Genomic DNA, 23242 nt, shown 5'->3' with positions numbered 1-23242 from the left:
TTCATCTACAAATAATAATAATAAATAAAAAACACAAAAATCTATGACTCTTGACATTTTCACTTTGCTGGGATTTTTGTGAAAGAACCTTCCCTCTCACACTATATTTTTCTTTCCCCTCTAAAACAAACAAACAAACAAACAAAACAAAACAGAAAAGAAAAGAAAAAAATAAAGGAACATTGGAGAGCCATCTGAATTCAAATCTTCATTTTTCCTTGATCTTGTTTTTTTTTTAATCTTAATACCTTTGCATTTGAGTGTATTCTTCTTTTACAAAACACATGTGATAAAAGTAAAGGTGTAGGGCTATAACACAATCTAGCAATGGCCTACAAGATTGTGTTAGTAGGAACTGTACTCCTCTGCAGCTTTTTAAAACTAAATGCATGGAAAATTTAAACCCCATTACCGTCATGAATTTACTGAGTTCATATTCTAAAGCTGCTATCAAGAATTGATAAAAATTCAATAAACGTATCAGACAATTTTATAATTTGCCCTAGACACAGAAATCAGAGCCAATAAGATGAGTCAGCAGGTGAAGGAACCTGTCAATCTGAGTTTGATTCCTGGGCAGAATATGAGGACTGACTAGCACACACACACAGGGACAGAAAATAAATATATAACAATTGAATTTTAAAATCCTTTAAAAGAAACACTAGATTAGTCGCTAGCATGCTTTTCACTCCATGCTGCTCACTTTGCTTGCACAAAAGATCTAGTTAGAAGGTACACAACTGGATGGAGAAAATGTCTTGGGAAATTTAATTAGGCAAGTAGTAGCCACATTGATGACACCCATGCAATGAATGCTATTACCGAGTCAGTCTTCTATGTGGTCACCGTTGAAGGGTTAAGTAACTTATCTAATATAAAACACCCATAACCAAGTGTAATACAAGGTGTATTTCCTGCAATTGGGGATGCTATATGTGCACAGTAGAAGATTTTGTTGTCATTCAACCTTGCCTGGCAGTTGTTTATTAAATGAAAAGAAACTTGTATCCTCAAGATTTTGGTCCGTGCATCCTGGCTCCATCCTTTTGTGACTGGTAAGAGTTGCCTGTATATTGGTAGCATTTGAGCCTGAAACCATAGAAATAGCTGTGGTTTTGTTTTAAAGTGATAACTGTGGCTTCTGCCTCCCCTCCTGCCATATCCCCATCCTAATGTACTGGATTATCCATTTTACTTAAGGATTCTTTTACTCAGATGAAGGAAATGTTCTTAAGATGAAGTTCACTTTTTTCTCATACATTTTTCTTATTCCTCAATAAATATTTAACTAATATAACTTTGTTCATTTCTATTTGTAGGCATAATCACTCCTTTTACTATTTCTCAACCCCAAACATGAACATAAGGACACAAAACACATGCACAAAATAAAATTCAAAGGTGAAAATAAATGGTTTATTGTAAAAAATATGTAAATATACAAATCAAATGAAAATGGAAAATACAAATGTTTATGAATAAAATTAAAAAGACAGTCTTAAAGTACTAAAACCTATGGAAACAGATGTGTAAGTAACAAGTGGAGTGATGCTTTGTTTCCCAGTATAAGACAGTACTTTTTATTAGAATCTCAGGGACTCATCTAAGGTACAAAAGAGAATTAAATAAATCACATGTGGTTGTGTAAGTAGACACTCTATATGCATGATTCTTGGTTAACCTGGGTGCAGAAGTTTCCTTTATCATAAATCTAAGACTATGGGGGATTTTTTTTCATAAGAACGATGATGTATTTTCTTGTCCTCTGAAGTACAAGTATGTGACCCCCCCTCCTCCCTCTGCTGTCCTGTAATGAGCGTCTTCTGAAATGCAGGCAAGCGTCTTGAAGTTGAGTTCACTTAAGATGGGATACGTTATTTAGATTTGCTTTGATTTATACTATAGCACTAGTAGGCTCAGTATAATAAAGAGGATATAAATAGGAAACCACGGAGGTGTTTCCGGGGAGCATAGACTAGAAGTTGGGATGAATGCAGAGTCCAACAGTGTAAATACTACACAGAGAATGGCCTGTGGTGAGGCGCTTGGCCCTTGCTGGCCTACAGCTCATGCTGGAAGTAACACACAAAGCTTATCTGGAGCCAGCTTTTATCTGGTACTGTGATTAAAAGGTTATTAGTGGAAATGCTAATTATTTGAAATAACAAAAAGCATTAACCTTTTCAAAATGTTAGATGCAAGAATGACTATATATTATAGTGGTATGTCAAGAATTCACAGGGGAACTCTTTTCAATGCAGAGTAATCAATAAGTCTACCACAGAGCAATGATTTATAGTGGACATCAGTACTGATGAACACTTAAAAGTAAGAGATAATTTTAGAATTGCTTATTAACATTAACACAGCTTACATAAAGTGTTCCTTAAATTATGAGCTGTGTTTCAGACGATACTCAGACTCATTTATAGCTTTATCTTTTTTCCTCATCATTCAACAGTCCATACAGCTGAGCACCGAGATTAACATAACTTAGACTCTAAATGTGTCTTCAGGAAATATAGTAGAAAATCAATTTATATCAGGTGACTGCCTGCTGCTGATCAGTGACAATGGGAGGTTCTTGGACAAAGGATACCCCTGCAACCCAAATCAACTGTAGGAACAGTAAGTCATTCATACTAATCCAGGGGAGGCAAGAACTATGATAACTATACACAGAGAACCAAGAATTCACAAGTAAAACAGTAATGGAATGAAAACACCAACACAAAACTATTACACTATAAACATAATTTTTAAAGTGGACAAGAATTCTACTGGCTTTTAATATTGTACCAACAGGTGTTTAAAGGTGGATGTGTGCGACTATGTATAGCCCCAAATACATGCACACAGATAATTTATAGGCAAGTGGATATACACACATACACACAATTTGTGGAAATTCTATATACATACACACATAAAATTCACATGTACAAAGATCATATATGTGTATATGTATACATATATGTATACACACATGTTATACATGATGTAAAAACTAGCCACTCCAAAGGTAAATGTATTAGTTTTCACTTTTACCAGTCTGATGAATAGTAAAATTCTGCTTAAAACTGATAAAACCCAGTTTCATCAACAGTGGCTTTCAGAGTGATTCATTTGGAACAAGGTACTACATGTACTCGTGAATAAATTATTGGAAGTGGTCATTCTTTTAGAATAGAAATGCCAAAAGAAAATCCCTACCCCTGGACTCCAATTCATAATGAAGAGGTGCGAACAAGTAAGGATTATCCACTTCCCTGGTTTTCACTTTAGCAAGGTTGGAATTAAAAGACAAATTGCAAGCATCCTGTTATGTGCTCTTTGCCCATGTCAAAAATGCCCAGAGAGCATTTTGATGTTTTCTCACTTTCCATTAGCATCATTAAACGCTTGGTGCCACCTGTGAAGTGTGGACGATGGATACAGCAGGTAGGAAGAGAGTGACAAGTATGGAGCTATCTATCTGTACACCGTTGAGAAGACACTATGGTAAAACAACAGCCATGTCTTTTTCAAGTTTATAAATATGATATCCATTACCTGAGATGAGGGCAAATGTGTTTTAGTAGCAGGAAGGCAGTATACCACTGAATCAGTCATGAGGAACAGCTGTAGTCTGACTGTTCCTCTTGCTGGGGTGGTGGATCCCATACACAAATGAGCAAAGGAGTGAATTATCCCCAGCTGAGAAAGATTTAATGCTTGATTATATGTCTAATGCACAACTGAAAATAAAGTAAAATTCAAGGAAAATCCCACTGAGAAGCAGGTAATACTTCTGTTAGCAGAAGGTAATACTCCTTTAAAGGAGTTTCGAGTCACTGGGCAAAAGTGGCTCCCTAATGGTGAAACTTTTACAAAGAGACTAAAATAGAGCGAGGAACACAAATGGAGGATGTACCAAACACATCCTTCCTCGCAAAGATCACAATGGCTTTAGAACTGCTGACAGGCTGCAGAGAACATCACTCTGACCCTTAGGATCGCTTGAAATGCACAAGTGTCAGCCACACAGTCCCTAGGGTGCTTTTGTATGAGGAGCTTAGACAGGGTATTTTTTTCTACCTATGAAGCCACAGCCTAGGAGGGAAGACAGGGGCTCTTCCTTCCATGAGCCCATTTGTTCTTTTGAACTCCTTCGCTTTCCTCTCATACATTTTTCAGGGATGAATAGGATAGCCCTTGCTTGTCACTGCTAGACCACCTGGGGGTCTTCTTCACTGGCATGGCCACCTGCAGCTGCTTCCAGAACCTGCCCTGTGGATACTTGGATTTCTCCCCTTTCCATTTAATGACCGTGAGCACCGTCTTAGCCCTCTTCAGCTCTTTCACCTTCATGTCCTTCACAGCTTTGTACTGCACTAAAATGACGTTGATGTTGCCCCGGGAGGCCATATTTTCTAGGCCCGCCTTGAGCTCCAGGAGGGCTTGTGTTCCCTGGAGCACGTAGTTGGGGCTTAGGACAACCAGCAGACGTCTGCTTTTCTGAATGAAGCTCAAGGTCTCATCTGTGACAACTGGGAAAGAAAACACCATGGGCATTAGTGTTGGCCAGATGCACAGAGCTCAAAGAGCAAAGGCAGGGGGTGGGGGAGACTGGGAAGGACTGCCTGAGAATCGAGGCTGTAATGCGCTCACCAGCAACAGTCTGAGCAACTTCTTTAATCCAAACATACTGACTGCTGAATGTCACTCTGCTCAGAGAAAATGGAGTTATATATAAATGTCCCACACCCAAAGTATTTCCAAAGAAGCTAAAGCCAAAATATGGTACAATGTTGTCACCCAGTGCTCTAAAGCACCCTTTGAACAAGATGGAATAGATACATTGTAGTGACATCAATTTCTTCAAACAGCCTTGTGGCCCAGCCAAACTGGCTCCTGAAAGGTACCCAAGAACAAGCCATCATATGAAAAGTATTGAAAAGCATGTATTATACATTCAAAGCCCCTGAGTTTCTGTTCCAGCTAACCAAGGCCATCTGCAGAGAATGTGGAGTCTGCTTGCTGATGTCTGCTGTGGAATAGAATGACTGTTTAATTATGTAAGATGTGCTGCCTTTGTTTACCCTGAATGTGTTTAACTATGTAAAGATGTGTTGCCTTTGTTTATGCTGAATGTGTTTAAGTACATCAGTATGTGTAGCTGTTTCACCTTGCCTGTCTAAGGCACCTGATTTGTCTAAAACAAAGGTGAATGGCCAATAGCTAGGCAGAAAAAGGATAGGAGGGGCTGGCGGGCAGAGAGAGAAGCGAAGCCAGACAGATATGGAGGGAACAGAAAAGCAGAATGGAAAGTATATAGATGTCAGATGAGGTAAATAAGCCTCTGGGCTGCGCATAGATTAATAGAAATTGGTTAAATGAAGTTGAAGAAAAACAAAACTGGCTAGAAACAAGCCTAAGCTAATGCCAAACATTCATAATTAATAACAAGTGTCTCTGTCATAATTTGGGGGCTGGTGGCCCAAGAAAGACAGCTACAGATGTGTACTTCCCTTATGCCAGCTGATGTCACAATGTTGCTGGATTATTAACTCAAGCAAATGGCATTTTGGACAGCAGTGTAGTCCCACATCATCTTCTTACTTTTCTCTGTGGTGGAGATGAAAGCTGGAACACGGATCTTTCTCTTTAACCTCCAGTTACTGGGAAACCCTTCTTCAGCAATGCTATATGTTACATTCACTAACTTGCAAATGCTTTCTCCAGAGTTGAAAAAACAAAAACAAAAACAAACAAACAAAAAAAAAAAACCACAAAAAACAAAACAAAGAGGGGAAGATGGAAATGCAGCCTAATTTTATTCAAGAGCTCTGATTAATTCCTGCTGCTAAATTCTTGGGATTAATCTATCTCCTCACAGATGCTTAAGGAGACTCACATAATCCTTCACCTGGAGGAGCGATGCTCGATGCTTGCTTGCTCTAGGCAGTGCACTGGTGGTGTGGAAACCTGTATCACATCCCCCTCTGCAATAATTTCCATTCTTAATCTTCACAAGTGCAGAAGTAATAGGGAAGGATTTGCCAATTAAAACCTAACATGTGCAGCCTGGGGGAGAATCCAGGAATGGGTACGTGTCTACTCTAACCACTGCCTCTGGAGGCTGACCATGTATAAGGATAGAAAGAGGTCCAGTGGCAAAGTGGCTTCAGGAAGAGCATCAGAAGGAACTCAAAGAGAACCAATTTGCAAGGATAATTATGCATTCTTCAAAGGACTGTCTGCCCCCTGTGTAAAGTCTTACCCAGATGTATACTGTGCATCTTTTCATCACTTTCTACATAGATACCATATTTTGATCAATGAATGCATGCATGGCTTGGGCAAATTAAGTATTAATATGAGTAGGATTTTTTTGCCTTTATCCATGTAAGGGATCATTTCATGAAACAATGACATTGAAGGAGAGATCTTCTGTAGAACAAAACCACAGGCTTGGGGTGATGGTTGGGCAGATATGGTAACTAATCTACTAACTCAAAATGAGAAGAAAACTGTTGTAGGTATCAATTTCAAAAACAGTTACTGTGAATAAATTTCCAAAGATGGGAGAAGAGCTTGCTAAGCTCTAGATGGGAGGCAGTGCACTCGTTCAGATAGGGGAGGGTTATAGGAGACTGAACAGTGTTGTTGACGTGCTTGTCACAAAACTCCCAAATGAACCATGACTTTGTCTGTTACTGTTTGGACTTGAAAAGAGGAAGCATCACTTTTCAAATATTCAATAGTTGAAGTTTTTCCTTGTAAAACTTGCTAGAATGAAATGGCCTTACACATTTTAAGCTCACTCAAACATACACATTGATAGAAAAGGAGATACAAACAATGAAATGGCAGATTTGACTGGCAGGGTATGCTGGCTCAGAAGTGAGGACACGAGGAGAAAGTAGCAAAGGGCATGTTGTATTAACAGGGAAATGCTTTATGCTCTTTGTCCTGCCATTCTGCTCCAGTTAAATGGAGTGAACGTCAGTCTTTGTAAAGAAACATTCATTATCTATACTTGGTCATTGTAAAAGAAAATAAGAGAAAACTAATGCTCATCAGCCCAGTGCTTCTTGAGAACACAACTTCCTCAGGGCTGGCTCTTTTTTGACATGAAAAAATTTAAAGCAATGGACTAGGCTGATCAGCATCCCCCTTACAACGTAGCTGTATCTCTGGAGCAGTCTCTATTATTGAAGGTATTGCATGTTCCATATCTGAATACCCTTCCTGTACTACATCCCATTCATTCAGCAAAAGCCCAGGGCCCACTTTGCTCTTCATAGTGGCACTCTCTGTGCTCATGTGAGATACCTACTTCCCCCAGGCAGGCTGTCTCTGTCGAAGATGCACAGCTTGTATCCAAATTCATTCTCCAAAACGCCACGGAGTGTCAGCAACACAAACTCTTCTTCTTCAGCATTTCTTGCATAGGAAACATAAATATCATATTCCTTTCCATCTAGCAAAAGGAACACAGAACCAAAGGAAATTAGAAAAACATCTCAAGTGTTGTTTTTTCCCCTTAAATCTTAATTCTAGAGGCTGGATATTTTCTTTGTTTGTTTGTTTTCATTTGTGAATAATTTGTGTCCATTTATGAAGATGTCAGTGTAATTTTCTGGTTGTGACAGTATTCAGGAAGAATGACTATGGGGATTCAGAGTGCATGTGATGTGTCTCCTACTTCCACCCACCTCAGGGGCTGCCACTGTAGTAGACAAAGACTGTCCCATGAACTACAGGAGCAGGGGTGCACACTGCAGGGGCTGGGAGCTAATGCCAAGCAGGAAATTTCTATTCAGTGTTCTACAAAACTATTCGTTAATATATTAAAATTCTGAATTGAGAAAGACTTTTTGAAACTGACTATATTATACCCAAAAAAGAACTAGAATTAAATTATGTTAAGATCAATACATTGATCTTTCCTAAATTTGCTTAATAAAATTCCTGAGTCATTAGAAATATAGAATATGTGTTTCTTCTAAATGTCTGCTGAATTAGAATCTCATGGGGTAGAGTGTTTCTTCTTTTCCTGTGTAGTATAGATTAAAATGTCTCATTTATACTGCCAAGAAAACTTCTGACAGGAATACACATTGGAAAGAATTTTAATAGTGAGAATCAGGTAAACAATACACTCTAATGTACACTGGGGCCATCTGGGGGTACTGCTAAAGTGTGGGCTCTGGTTCAGGGAAGGCATGTTTTAGAATTTCCACCTAAAATGTTTTTGGATAAGCATGATGCTGCTGGTCCATGGGTCTTCCCTTGTAGCATATGAACCTACAGCTGGATGTCATGGTACATGTCAGCAACCCCAGCAGTCAGGATTGAGGTCAGCCTATACAATGAGACACTGTGTCAAAACACAAAAGACAAAACAAAGCAAAACAAAAGGCTGTGAACCTTCACTGTCCTACCCAGTAACCAAGAATCACGTGTGTCTGTTGACCATCTGAATGCAGCTGTCTCTACTGAGATGTGCCATGACTGAAAAGTAGCATTTAAAGGCTGCAAAATATCTCATTAACTTTTTAATATCATTTTATGCTGAAATAACGATGTATGAATATTGGGTTAAATCCTAATTTTCACTTAGACCCTTTGAAACATTGAGGGGGAAAATGTTAATTTCATACATAATGTACACCAAAATTTTTATATGAACAATGCTAATCTAGATTAAGCCACATCTCCATCAAGCAAGGTGAATGGTGCATACTGGAAAGATTTCTACTAGTAACATAAGAAATAAAAGATAATCTTAAATGCAGCAGTGCATCTGCTAAGGAAACACATTGTCTAAAGATATCTATGGCACAAGAGATTTGCATCATACTGCCACTGCTTACCAAGAATAGTTTCATCTGTTCCAAAATGAGCCCGGTAAAAGAGGACCATCTCCAGCCAGTAAACATGGTAGACCACAATCAGAACCACCACCAGGAAGACTGTGGCTCCAAAACCGCAGGCAAGTTCCACTGTGTACCTTGGTGGTATTACTAGAACAAATGACAAAATGATGATGATGATGATAATTAACTTTTACTTAGTGATCATAGTGACCCACCATCATCTTCATGGCTGGATCAGCCAAGCAGCTAAGTCAGGAACTTGACTTGCAAGTGGTAACAAGCAGAAACAACGTGATAACAGATTAGGCATTTTTTTTTTTTAAAAAAAAATACTAGATTGTATTCTATTTATTTACTCATTGTTGTTGTTGTTTATAGTTCCTATCACAGGAAGTGCTTTAAATTATTCAGTGATTTGAATAGACCCTAAAAGTATACAAAATAAAGTAGTATCTTAACATTGGGAAGCATTTCCAGGAAGGTTATCATATTCAACTCAACACAGGACCTTATACATGATAGGCCAGCTCTACATCTAAACTATATGCCCAGCCATATGTAAAATGAGCAGATCTTGCTATATTGCTAAAAACCTCAGCCTCCTGTGTCCTGAGACTGCAGCAAGGTGGCACAATTGCAGGTCAATGATAGTTTTGAAAGTGGTGTATCAGGTGACTGATCATTTCTTGCAGTGTTCCTGCAAGAGTCCTCCATGAAGAAAGAGAGGCTCATAATCAGAGAAGGTTATCTGAGCAAAATCTTAGTGAGTCTATTAATGTTGACTCCATCTTCTAAAACCAGCATCAGAGAAATGTAATTCCTTTCCCTTATTTAAAAGAGTCTTCCAACTAGTAGTTTCCTTGAATTTCGGTGAATCTACAGAATGGCAAGTGGTATTTGTTTTTAGTATTTCCCAAGCTCACCGTTCTGTGACAAATATTTCAAAGACTGACTTAAACTGCCTGAGACTTGACTGTTTCCTTGTTATCTACTTACTTTTTTTACACTGTGGATATCACAGGCAGGCTTTAGGAAGTAGCAGAAATAGAATTTGACAATTCCAAATTTATTAAAAACTAGGTATTAATTTGGAAACCCTGTCCACACTGCCTACTACTCTAACCAAGTCTCTTGTTACTGTCCCATCTCATTTCCACTATCCTTGATTCAAAATTATCAGGAAAAGCAAACATCATACTGTGATCATAGTATGATTTCTGGCCAGAACATGCCTTTCCTTTCTTTAATTTCTAAGTTCATTTGCATATGTCTTTATTTTGTATAATCTTTCACCAATAAAGCTGTCTTTGTCAGCCTGAGCTTTGACTGCATAAATACCTTTTCTTTTTTACGATTTTTGTTTCAGCAGTTTTATTGAACTTTAGTCACTCCTTCCCACTCACTGCTAAATAAATTTGGCCACCATACCCTACCAAACCTGTCCCTAGGGCACCTGGGATCTCAACAAACTTTCCCAGAAGCAGCACTTCCTCTTTCAGGATAATGAAAGAAGCCCAAAGCTACACCCAATGGCAGAAACATCATTTGCTTACTATATTGACTGTGGCACTGCAGCTGAAGCCTTGGGGGAAGAAACAGAGTAATTTGCTGGAAATGAAGCAGGGGTGAGTATTGGCTGGCTTGATAATGCCTTTCTTGGCATGTATGGGCCAGACGCTCGGGGATAGAAAGGGAAGATGACAGAAAGAGCTAAAAATCTAATGCCAGAGAAGCAGAGATACAAGGGAATAATTCATTTGGTTACTTTAAAAATTGTTGCTGATGTTTGGAAAAAGCAGGTCATGTGATGGGGTGACCTGGGGCAGATGGACTAAGCCTGGGTAGGGGAGTCTAAGAGCAGAAAGAAGAAGATGTTTCTGTGAGTGGCTGAAGACTATAGGTCCTGGGCATCTGCTGAAACGAGATGTAGGAGAATCTCCTCTAAAGCGGGACTGCTATCCACACTCTCTTTAAAATATACAGGTCTTTGTGGAATGTTGCCATGCTGCTAAATTATTGATCATACGCGGGTGGCGGTGCGGGAGGACTTTTAAAATGATATTTATGCCAATGAAAACATGGTAAGCAGCCTGGAGCTGAGTTCAAAATTCTCAAATTTAGTGGTAAATCCTGGTTCTTTCAAGTCCACGACCAAAATTCAGTGTGTTGTGTATCCAGTACAGGGCAACTCTGGAATAGACCATTTGAACCTTGTTGTTATTTGAGCTCCCATGCTGGGGTCTCAGGATCATGGTCCTTTAAATGGGTGTTTTTCCAAATATCTCTGCCATGCTCATATTCCTACTGCCTTTTTACTTTTAATAAGGATTTTCAATCTTGTTTTGTATCACCAATGACTGGCTCATATTTACAGATTGTTTTCCTGGCATTATCTTGCTAGTAAAGTTTCCCTAACGTTACTTATCTAAGTGGATCCCCAAATTAATAACCTACCAGGCTGCTTTTCTAAATGGTTGTAGTTCTAAAAGGCTATCTTGTAAAGCAGAGTGACCTAACAGGGAAAGTGACCCTTGACCTACATTTGTGTCCTTCCCATTGCCAGGCTTGGCATTTGGCACAACAATTTTGCACTGATGCAATTTCAGAGAAAATGGTTTTCAATCAGAAAGGAGTGACACAATCTGATCATACTGGACTCCTAAATTCCCTCTCTCATTGATTTCACTAAGTCACAATTAGAATGTACCCAAATGCTGTCATTTGCTTATTGTTACTCCCCAAATCAGAATTCACTTTGCACTTCTGTATTATAAATTGGTCCTGAAGCCCATGTACCCAACCAGTCATCATTGTTGAAAGAATGTGGGTCCCAGCATTAACCCTGTCCCCTGCTTTGGGTTCTAGTTCTACAATAATTCTTGTCCTTGGCAACCCAAATTATTTTCTCCATTGTTGTAGCTGGGCTTACAATTTACTGAGTTCTCCCTCTGAATGCCAGGTGCCTGGACTGTCAATTGTCCTTGCCACAGAACCCACAGCTAGTTGGCACTAAATTGTGTATAATTTTAAAATTGTGGTGATGACCATTTGTCTGAAATGTTCACAAAAGAGTGTTTCATTTAAGTGATGTCAAAACAGAGAATGGTTTGCAAATCTGCAAATCAGGACTGAGACTACACCCTCTGGCCTTTGAACCTTACCTTTGGTACTTAAACAAGTAAATGATAATGAACTAATTTACCCTCCAGAATAACTAAAATAATGGGTTTTTGGCTTCTCACAGTTGGAGAGCTGGTAAAAGTAAGATAACCCCATGGTCATTATGTCTTTCTCTCTCTAATAATTACCAAAGATATTTTATAGATTTTGATACAGAAAGTAGAGTCAGAAGAAGCAGTGTTTGCTCTGAGCAAATGAGCTCAGAAAAATGAGAGTCAAGATTATTGTGTCAGGTAGCATTTCAAGAAAAAGTAATGGGAAGAAGAGAGCTGAGTAGAAAATGAATTCTAGAAATCTGCATGAGGTTGTCTTCAGTCTGTGGCCAAATGTAAAGCTGTAGATTCTTGGATTTGTACATAAAATGTCTTATAAAGAGCATCTAAGAAATGAGCAACTATAGAAGCACATACAGATCTGAGGGTCCAGGACCAGAGCGAAGAAACAGTGGCTAGCCTATGATGCCAAAGTGGCTGAGCCTGAGAAGTATGTGCACTCAGCCCTACCAAGAAGGACATTTGTAACTACTATAACATATGTGGTCAAGATAATTATGGAAGAAGGGAAGAGAGAAAAGAAGAGGAAATCTATGATGTAAACAAATTAACCACCTGCTACAATGAGTTCATCATTCTCACAAAACACATCCCATGGCATAACATCTATCATGCCCAGAATAATGATACAACACTAAATATCGGAAAAAGAAAAAGAAAAAATTTCAAAAGACATATCAACAAGTAAAAATCGAATTCAGAATCAAAAGAGATGATTCAATGAATAGCTAAGCACTTTAAAATTCATATTAAAATGTGTCTATTGAGATGCTACTTTTTTTTTAAGTGAACACTTGTGAAGAGTAAAAAAGATATCAGTGGAGACATCCCAGCAAAGCAGAAATACAAAACATGAAAAATATATTTCTGAAAAATCATACAAGTCATTTATCACAGCATAGACCAGCAGAGCCTCCATAGACTCTGAAACAATTTTGAGTTAATGGTACACAGAAAACATGCCTGTACATGACAATTTAGGAGAGGAAGGAAGTAGTGCCCTTGAGTACAACTTCAAAAACTGACACAAGAAAACACAATCTTAAGGAAAAAGAATAAGAGAGAGAGACCGACAAAAATTATGAAGTTGGTGAATTTGGGTAGAGCAGTATAGGGTGAGCACATCAAAAGCACTAATTGCATAACTATGCTTTATTAATAAACAATTAATTAGAAAACAAAACTTTTGACTGACACAAAATTTAAATATTCAGAGACAAATTTGATAATATGTAATAAAAACACAAACACTCAAATGTTTTTTAAATTGATGAAATAAATAGCTATGATTCTATATAAATGGAAAAGTCTGTTATCATTATGGATTGGTAGAACCAATATTGTTAAGTCTTCAATATTCCTCACAACTTTAATAGAGTCTCACTCAAAACCCCCAAAGAATTTTATGTAGAAATTGACAACCTAGTAAAAAAATATGTAAGAAAATATGTATTTTCTAAAATAGTGAAATTACCTTAAAATTCAGAAGAGGGAACACAATGTCTTATTTAATAATTTAAACTATATTAGTAAAAATGGCATTCCACTAAACACAGACTAGTTGGTTAAAAGAACAGAGTAAGAATGCACAAAGTCATGGAGGTAATTGAATCTTTGAGCCAACTTTCAAGACAATTCAAAGAAAAAAAAAGTGAAGCACATTTAACATGATTTTGGAACAAGCATTTCTGTGGAGGTTCAAAACAAAGCCAATATCAGACACCAATCTGTAACTCATGCCCTCCAAAATCACAACCTGCTGTAGAGCACAGGCCTAGCTAGAAAAGAGACATCTTTGAACAAAGCATACTATTACTTGACTGTATACAACAAAGAATAGGGGCACACAATTCAGAAAGTACTAAGTCATAAGAAAGAGATTCATATACTGAGTTTCTCCAAATTGCTAAGAATTTTGTTTATCAAACATCAACTCATGGGGCCTGGGGATTAAAAGCACTGTTACTCTTGCTGAGAACCCAACAACTACTTGGTGGCTCACAGCTGTCTTTAACTCCAGCTTCAGAGGCTCTGATTTCTTTTTCTGGCCTCAGCAGGCACTAAGCACACACATGATACACATATGTACACATTGGCAAAACACTCATACATGTAAGTAAAAGCAAATCTTTCAAAAATGAATAAATTCATCAACTGGAGGAAATAGTTTTACAATTTAACAAAGTTAAACAAAGGACCTGGTGTGTGTATGTTTGTGTAGGTGCACATATATGTTTGTGTGCATTGAATGTATGTGTGCAGAATAAGTTATACATCACATTAAATTTAAAACAAATGGTGCAGGTGGAAATGACTGAAGGATTTTAGTGGTCTCACAGGAAGAATTATTAGTGGTCAATGAATGGACAATAAAGCTTTCAGCACCACCAGTGTCTCAAAGAGCAATTGCAGTGAGATGCAAACATTCATTTGCTAAGAGGGTAAAAGCTTAGCAGTTGACAAATTCAAAAACTGTCGAGAAAAGTGAGTGCATAAAGGTTACACATAGTGCTGCTGACAGTGTGTAATAGTGTTTGCACACTTTGCACCTCTTTGGCAACTGGTTTGACAACTTCTCATATGATTAAACACACACATCTCCTTAGGACCTTGCTACTCTCTGATCATAAAAGAACTGCATGTTTGACATGTTTACTTTAGCTCTCTCATATGTATTATTTTAACTGTAAGTATAAAATGCACTGTCGATAAACCTGTTCCAGGGAATTCTCATTCCATGTATTAATCTCTTCCTATCACTGTCTGTTTGTTTGAGATGGGGTCCCAAGTAGTCCAAGCTGGGCTTCAATGTGCTAAGTAGCTGAGGCTAACCTTGAATTCCTAAACTTCCAGTCTCAGTCTCTCACATGGCAGGATTATAAGCCTGGGCCACCAACTTGTGCTTCTTATGTTTTTTTTTTTTTTTTGATGACATGTAGATGTAAATTATAAGTGTCAGTACTCATTGGTCAGGTGGGTCATGTGTCCCACCACACTCTGAGTCTGAGTTTCTATGCTACACTAGCTACTCAGGTGGGCTGGCAGATATGTTTGTGTAGGTCTCCCACATAAAACATTATTGTTTTTGTGGTTTGACCCTCTTCTTTGATAAGTTATCAATTTATGTCATTTTCCATTACTGCTCTACAGAGGACACACCTTAGAAGAAAACCCTAAATTCTCTGTACTTCAGCAATCTGATTTTAACAGTTGAAAACACCCAGCTTATAGCAATCTAAACCCCTGAGGACCTTCATTTGGACTGTAAAATATTAAAGGCTCTAAGAGGTCTTGAACAAAAGTAATTTAGTTTATTTTGTAACCTAGACTATAATGATGTTTGTTTGATCACAGATGCTTCTGTCAATTAATGCATATAAAACCCTTGGAGAAATAAGAGCTGGCATTCATTGAATAATTGATAGTATGAACTAATAACAATGCTTGTTCAGTGCATTTTTAACAACCTTAAAGGTACTGGTATTGTTTTCTCCATTTTGATGATAAAAATAATGAGGTACAGTGTGTGGGAGACTTTTCCAAGATCAGAGAGTTGGGTTGCATGGAAATGAGGATTTCATCAGGCTATCTGATGTTTGAGCACAAATAATTCACTGTGGTACTAATGTGATTCTGAAGCAGCCTTAGGATCCAATGCTGAGGCTGTGGGCATCATGTGTAGTGAATTCTGAGAGTGGAATTCTTTAAGGCTTCTTAAAAGAGCTATATAGAATTTCTTTCTAATTTACAACAAAATGCACAATTGTGTCCTATTTGTTGCTCATCTTAAATACATACATACATATACATACATACATACTTACTATTCAAGCCTAATGCAAATGCAACAATTATAAGGCAACTTTTTCATTTCTTATATAAATGTAATAATCTGTATCAAATGTTTCATTTTTATGTAAATGTTATAAATTATCAAACAGGAGGGGTTAGGATGTTTTAGAATGACATGCTTAACACATAATGTCCCTGTTAACTTTATTCCATATCACTAGAAATTATCCTGGATGGGATCAATAGGTTGGAATTTGTGGTAGGGGAAAGACCCAGAGAGAAAATTAGGCAATATGTTTCAGGAGCAAGAGCTCACACAAAAAGGGTTTGTTTTATTTTATTTATTTTAGAAAATACAGATGTTAACATAGAAATTATTTTACCATCAAACTAAATCATAATTTAGTAAGTTTATTTTATCCATTCTAACATTACAAAGCTGCCTAACTATTGATATATAATGTGTAAACAGTGAATTTGAAATTAATTTTTTCGAGAATCAATATTCTATGCCTTCCTTATGTACTTGTAGACAAGTAGATGGCTGCTACTTATGTTTCATTCTTCCTTACATAATTCAGGAAAAATTCCCAAATGTCAAAGGACACAATCATTCTTGTGACTCTTGAACTCTACTTTCCGTTATTTCTAAAGGCACCTTTGTGCCCAACAATATGTGACTCTAGCAATTCGATTACATCTGTGCCAGCTTTGAAGATTTTCATTTTTCATGATTATCTAAGATTAAAAAAAAAGTGTCTTGCTGTTGTATTCATGGAGTTTTCAAGCAACATTTAGGAACTAAGGTGTTGACACTATCAGAACAAACACTTTGAGCCTCTTCACAAAGATGATAGCTTTCCCTTAAAAATTTTCATTTCACTGACTCATTGTTTTGTGTCCGATGTGCTAGGTGCTGGCGCTCTCTCCTTTATTTCCTATGCAGCACAGTGTTATTTTGAGAGGTCACAGAGTCATCGGTTGGGTGCATCCATTACCTTTCTGTTTCACCTTGGCGGCTTGCTCAGCTTCTCCTTTGGTATTTCGAGCATGACAGACATAGTTGCGCCTGAGATCCTCAGGGGTGACTTTCTTGACGCTCAAAATCTGAGTCCTTGTTTCATCTTCTGTTGTAGAATAACTTACACTACACACAAGGAGAAAGAAATCAAAATGTCTGTGAGACTCACGGGCGATGCTCTCTGTGTGTACAACAATTACAGAGTCCCGGGGGAGAGCCCGTTTAATGCTGACAAGGATCTCATTGTACTACACATTACCCTAATGCTGGACAAACCCAATGCTAGATCCCCACTCTTTCTTCAGCTAAATGTCAGCTTTGCTCTAAATGCTAGGGAGCAATGTTTAAACAAAATCTTCTAGTATCAGACTTATTTGAAGTTTGATCCATGTGTTGTCTTTTAATGCTATGTGCCATAGGCAATGTCATTAAGCTTTCCATGTCTATCTGTTTTGTAAAAGAGTGTTCTATGTGAATAATTTACGGAAATACCCTGAAGACTGAACATGCATCTGTGTCACAGCAATGCTTGATGAATGCCCTTCTGAGCTATCATTACCGCACAGTAACTGTCGTGCTGCAGAGATACAGAAAGCTTGCCTTCCAAGCACAGGTGCCTGCGTGAAATGTTGAAACTGCAGTTAAATCCTAACATGCAAAGAGAAGAAATAGCTCAGAACTAGAAAACTGAACTGTGAAGTAAATATATCCAAACTGCAGTAAGTCCAAGATAAAGTGTTCTGTTTTTTTAGACAAAGATTTAAAATCCCTCCAACTACTTGTCTCAGAGGGGTCTAAATATATCTCTTCTTTATCAGACAAACGTTCAGGTTTTCCTTTAGATTAGACATACTGCCAGTCATGAAAATGTGTTTGAGGGCCCAGTTGTTTTCCTCCAAGCTAATGTTCCTATTCTAATGAACACTGCAAGTTTGTCTTAATTGCAGCAACACAGAATAAAAGGACTTTGTTTTCTTAAGATTAGTTTAGCATGAAGATGAGACTCTCAATTCTCAGAATCCCTGAAATGATCAATAACTGTCCCTAGGGGCTTAGAACCGAACCTTTCATCAGTTCCTTCTATAAAACATGCAATGCTTGGAGGCTTTTTCTTTCCTTTCATTTTTTTTTCTGCTTCTCTAAAGTCCAGGTCTTTGCACACAGGTTCTTTTGTTTTTCCAGGTTTTTCTTCCATAACTTAGCAAATTTGATTTGAACACTGTTTCATCTGTGGAGTGCCACGTAATCCCTCCAAACTGACAGAACCACCTAAGAACTCCTGCCATATACCTACTCCTTCTTATCATTTATCATATAATATTTAAATGCCTGCTGTCACTGTCCTAAGTAGGGTAATAAGCTGTTCAAAGTAGAATATTTTATAATTTCTATAAAACCTTAACTTACTAGTAGAAAAGAAATGGGGTTTGAATTGTAGAAATTCAATTAGCGTAAAGTCTGTTTGCACAAGATGATAAAGCTTGGGGGTCTTACAATGACTCTGTTACCAACTTGACCACTGTGATTTATTAGTTTCCACAGCAAACCAATTCTCACTAGCAATTTGTATCTCCCTTATAGAAAATCTTCTGACTTCAGAAACCTGTACATTCCCCCTTTGTTAAATTCTTAAAAATATCAAGTTTACTTAAGAATAAAGTGACCCAAGTTGTCATTTTAAGAGAGGTCTCTATTATTAACCACCAGCTTTTAAAAGTTAACTGTTTGAGAGTTTTGTACATTTACTTTTTAAAGTGAAATTGAAAGAACTGATGATAACATTGAACAAGCAATTCTCAAGTATCTGGGGAAGATAGGAAAGGTATAGTGACTTTAATAGGAGAAATAATAAAATAAGTAGGAGAGAACAAATATCTAGATCCATATTCAAGAATTGAGAAAGACACTACAAATACTTTCATGTAACCACATCCCAATATTTCTCCTTCTCATTTATCCTTTCATTATTCCATATGATTCTAAATGAGAATCATAAGCATGTGAAGTTTGTAGAGCTTGAGACAATATGGTACCTGCCCTGTGGGATAACTGTGATGAAGGTACCCAGCCTCAAGACAATGTCATTCCAGACTTTGACATGCAATCTGGCAAGTGTGTGCACTTGGATCCTAAGTTCAGTAGCCCTGCTTTAGGATGCAGCCACTGAAGATTTGAAAACCTTGCTAAATTTTGTTGAAGGAAAAACAATCATTACATACATTGAATAGTATGTATCAAGACTTAAGAATGACAATGGCTAGAGCTCCAGCATTGGCCCATGATACCTTTCATTGACAGTTATGTCAGCACTGATGTCCTCAGGCTTCTTTCCATCAATGGTCCACCAGATCTCATTGTGGGAGTCCATGATGAAACTGAAGTAGACTTTACAGGGGATGAGAAGGTCCTCTCCTGACAAACAAATTTAATAGGTGATGATAACCCATATTAATTTATTAATATGTATCTTTCATATGACTCTTATGTGCCTGATTCTCTAGTGGTCACTAAAACGCAATATATCATATGTCCTTCTAACACCAAAAGCATAAAAGGGTAAAACCAAGAAGAGAACCCCAGCAACCATACATAAAATGACCAAAATGGTTATTTTCATCAGTATATAAATATGCTCTAAAATACCAGAGGAACTCTGGGGACATTCTCTTTAGGTCAAAACCCTTCCCTTTAGTTATTCTTTTCTCATAAGCAAAGTGTGGCTGTCTTATTTTTTTTTTTCAGTTGTGATAAAACACAAGGACAAAGGCAAGTTATAAAAAAGAGCATTTAGTTTGGGGTTCTTGGTCCCAGAGGGTTAAAGTCTATGACCATCACAACAAGGAGCATGGCAGCAGGCCAGCAGGTGTGGCCCTGGAATGGTAGCTGAGAGATCACATCTCAGTAAAAGGACATGAGGCAGAGAGTTAACTGGGAATGGCATGGGATATTTGAAGCATCAAAGCCCTCTCCCAACCATGACCCTTAATAGTTCTCAAACAGTTCCACAAACAGGAAACTAAGAGTTTAGACATATGAGCCTGTGGGGAATCTTCTCCTTCAAACTACCACAGAGATTAATAAAACAGTCCCTAGATGATGGATCCTTGTCTAAGGAGGATGGAGTGATATCATAACTAGAAAAAGTGGCCATGAAATCCCCATCTCAAAGCACTCAGAAACTTGGTTTAAAACAGCAGATCTAAGCTATGTAGCTGAGATGGTTTGTGAGATGAGGGAGGTTTACAAACAGGGATAATAGTGTTGACAATCATGTTAAGATCAATATAATTGCTGTGACTTTGGTAGAACTAAATCTACTTGTTAATGTTTTACTGTTATTTTTATTCTTTCAGAATCATATACATTTACATAAAGAAGTTTGACCATTTTTATCCTGTCACAACCATCATCCCTCTACTGCCCTGAGCACTGTCTGTTTACCATCAAGCCCTTCTCAAACTTTGATGTATTTTTTGTGAAGTGCTAAATTTAATCATGATCGCTTGCATGAGCATGAGTGTGGGTGCTATTTACTAAAAACAGGGCATCTTATCAATGGTTTTAGTACTGAAAAAAAAAATGACTGTTGATCGTCTAAATCTAAATGGGAAATATGTATCACCCATTCCAGAGCTCAGGGATCGTTGATGAAGGTAAAACAGAAGGGATGTAAGAGCTAGGGGATGTAGAGGAACCCACAAAACAGTTACTTAAAATTATAGATGTGTAATTGCATATTCCTCAGGTAAAGGGACTATGTTATAGATCTAGCAACTGAAGATGGCCCCCCATTATTAGCTGATCTCTACATTTTGATAAGTATGGCTTCTTTGATGAGGGGTGAGAGATACACAGAAGTTGGAAATTATACTAGTTTATACAAATGGCAATAGTAGGCTCTCCTGTAGATTTCATGATCTTACCAACTGGCTATGTTTACAAACTCAGGCATGATTTCCTACCTATTGAGAAGGTTTTAAGCTGGGTGGTGTTGGTGCACTCCTTTAATCCTAGCATTTGGGAGGAAGAGGCACACAGATCTCTGTGAGTTCAAGGCCAGTCTGGTCTACAGAGTAAGTTCCAGGACAGCCAGGGATACACAGAGAGAAAAACCTGTCTTAACTCCACGCTCCACCCCCCCCCTCAAAAGAGAAGTCTTTAAGTCTAATTAGACAGCTGTTGATTAGCCCTGGTATATGAGTGCCATCACTGCACCTTTTGGGAGATCTTTACATCCTGGCTATCGTGGTTTGTAAGCATTACAGATCGCTAGAACTACTGACTACTTCATTTCTTTGGAAGCTTGCATATCGCCTTCCTGTACTATGAGAGCTAGTCCTTGGGGAAGAAACTTCCAGGTTAGACCTAGATGGATCCCTCCAAGTTCTGTGTTCAAAGTATGCTGGATCATCCGTGAGAAGACCTTGCTTTCCATCTGAGCGGCAATCAAGGGTAACAGTGATAGCCTATATTGTTTGGGCAGTTTTTTGAACTCTGACCAACAGCGTGAAAGGAAATTTCCCATGCCTGGCACTGGATTTTTGTTAAATAGCGTATTTTGCAGCAGGGGGAGGGGAGATTTTTATCCCAAGTGTCTAACTACATATATAATTTTAAGTAAACATAAAATAGCACAATCCTCTACAGTTTCTTAAAACATCCTTGGTGTTACATTTTCCTCTCCTTCTGTGTTACCCTCCTCCCTCCTTCCCTACTAAGTTTTCCCTACCCTAGGCATTTATTCTTAATCAAACAGCATGAGGCCTTTTAAAAATTAATGTCCTACCGAAGCAAAAGCTGAAATGTCTACATGCTGAAGAGTGTTTGTAGGTCAAACTGTTAGTAAGAACTGGGTAAGGATTTGACCCAGCTTGGGATGGTCATGCCAGCCTGCTGAGAGTAATTTTGCTTCATGCTTGTGTTCCCGGTCCACTAATGCTTTAACTGACAACATTGACGCCAGGTCTTCATCTACAATGCATGGCTTCTCTAACCACCCCCCCCCACACACACACACACATAGATTCCAGATCATTGTTTCCATAAGGAAAGTCATATGAATAGGAGTTCAGGAATGCTTTGGAAGTGTGGCATGAGAAATAGATGAAATGTATATGGGTAGCTGACAGATTTTTATTTCAGCAGTGATAAGAATTTAAACTACTACACAAAGCCCATATTAACCCTAGAAATTTCAGTCTATTTAAGGCTGGCCAAATCTCTTAAAGCATCCTCTACTCCTTACAAGGCAAATCGTATCTGAAAACTGATCAGAGCATTTTGTTTTTGGCAGTTCACCTACACAATCTCTGTTCTTCATTGGGTCTAGACAGTTTTACTGTATAAAAGATGATGTAAAAATATTAACATTTTTGTGATTTTCTACTCTACTGTAGGAGGCTTTCAGTCAAAAGAACAACAAAGATATCTCTTACTTGGTAATTTATGAATGATTTATTTCTAGAATAAAAAAAATATGAAAACTTAAAGGTGGCCCAGGGTGTCATGACAACCACTTAACAGGGTTCTGAATCCAGCATTCATGGATCTGTTTTTCCCATGATACTCTCAGTTCTGTCTGATTCCATGCTCCACACTCTGAAGAGGAAGCAGGGACTTCAAAGCTGTCTTGTGCTATTATTACAGCCTCGGCAAACCAAAGCCCTGTGCAAAGTCAAGTTTTCATCAGATAATAATCTCAGAGGAAGACAAGGAGCAGAAGATAAAGAGAGCCTACACTGGAAGAGAAGCCAAAACTCCGGATCTGCCGTGAGATTCATGGAGCAGCTGATCCCCACAGGCCGTGACTTTTGATCTCATTTCACTTTAAATCTGTGCATTTCCTTACAATAAAGCTGTACTGTCTCATACTAACCTATGTTTTACTTCTTGTAATTAAGAGAATCTAACCAAACATCAGTAATTCACCTATACTTACCTGGTTCTTTCTCATAGACAACACGGTCATTCGGAGAATAGATCTGGGGTGGTGATGCATCTTTTGGAGAGCCTATGATAGGAAATGCAAAAAGGGGATGTTAAATCATTCAGACTTATGCAAAACTCTGCATCTAACTTGTTCAACTTCCTGGCATAGTTTGTCAATTCTTGAGAAGGCCCACAGTCTAATATATACTCAATTCCTGGACTTCACTCATTGAAAATAAACAAAATGTGAGGTAATAGGAAATGTGTATTCATCCCTATTACTTATTCCTAATGCACAACTCCTGAGAGCCCTTTAATTTACTGAGTGCTGTGGGTGGCATGAGCATCTTTCATCATCGTCCTCTGTTATTTCCTTTTAGTTCTCAGTTCCTGAACCAAGA

General features: G+C 38.0%; 1 protein-coding gene across 6 annotated transcripts in view; it reads right to left on the bottom strand.

Moving 5' to 3' along the window:
* Positions 1–23242, bottom strand: part of Il1rap (interleukin 1 receptor accessory protein) — a 136368-nt gene that overhangs the window by 8589 nt on the left and 104537 nt on the right. For 5 of the 6 annotated variants that reach the window (XR_007834949.1, XM_051191247.1, XM_051191246.1 and 2 more), the window contains 5 exons: positions 22852–22923; positions 19199–19325; positions 16891–17039; positions 8865–9014; positions 7325–7468 (listed from right to left, as the gene is read on the bottom strand). Coding sequence is in view for 5 of the 6 variants with exons in the window: in XM_051191247.1 (XP_051047204.1) it covers positions 7325–7468; positions 8865–9014; positions 16891–17039; positions 19199–19325; positions 22852–22923 (642 nt within the window). In the remaining variant the exon portion in view is untranslated. Of the gene's footprint in view, positions 1–1397; positions 4533–7324; positions 7469–8864; positions 9015–16890; positions 17040–19198; positions 19326–22851; positions 22924–23242 lie in introns of those variants that run through there. The other variant, XM_051191250.1, reaches the window with a different exon arrangement.

This window comes from Phodopus roborovskii, unplaced genomic scaffold (genome assembly GCF_943737965.1).
Source record: "Phodopus roborovskii unplaced genomic scaffold, PHOROB, whole genome shotgun sequence".
In the NCBI taxonomy this organism is placed as follows: Eukaryota; Metazoa; Chordata; class Mammalia; order Rodentia; family Cricetidae; genus Phodopus; species Phodopus roborovskii.
The sequence above is the reverse complement of the archived record's forward strand: the minus strand, read 5'-3'. Positions and strand labels throughout refer to the sequence as shown.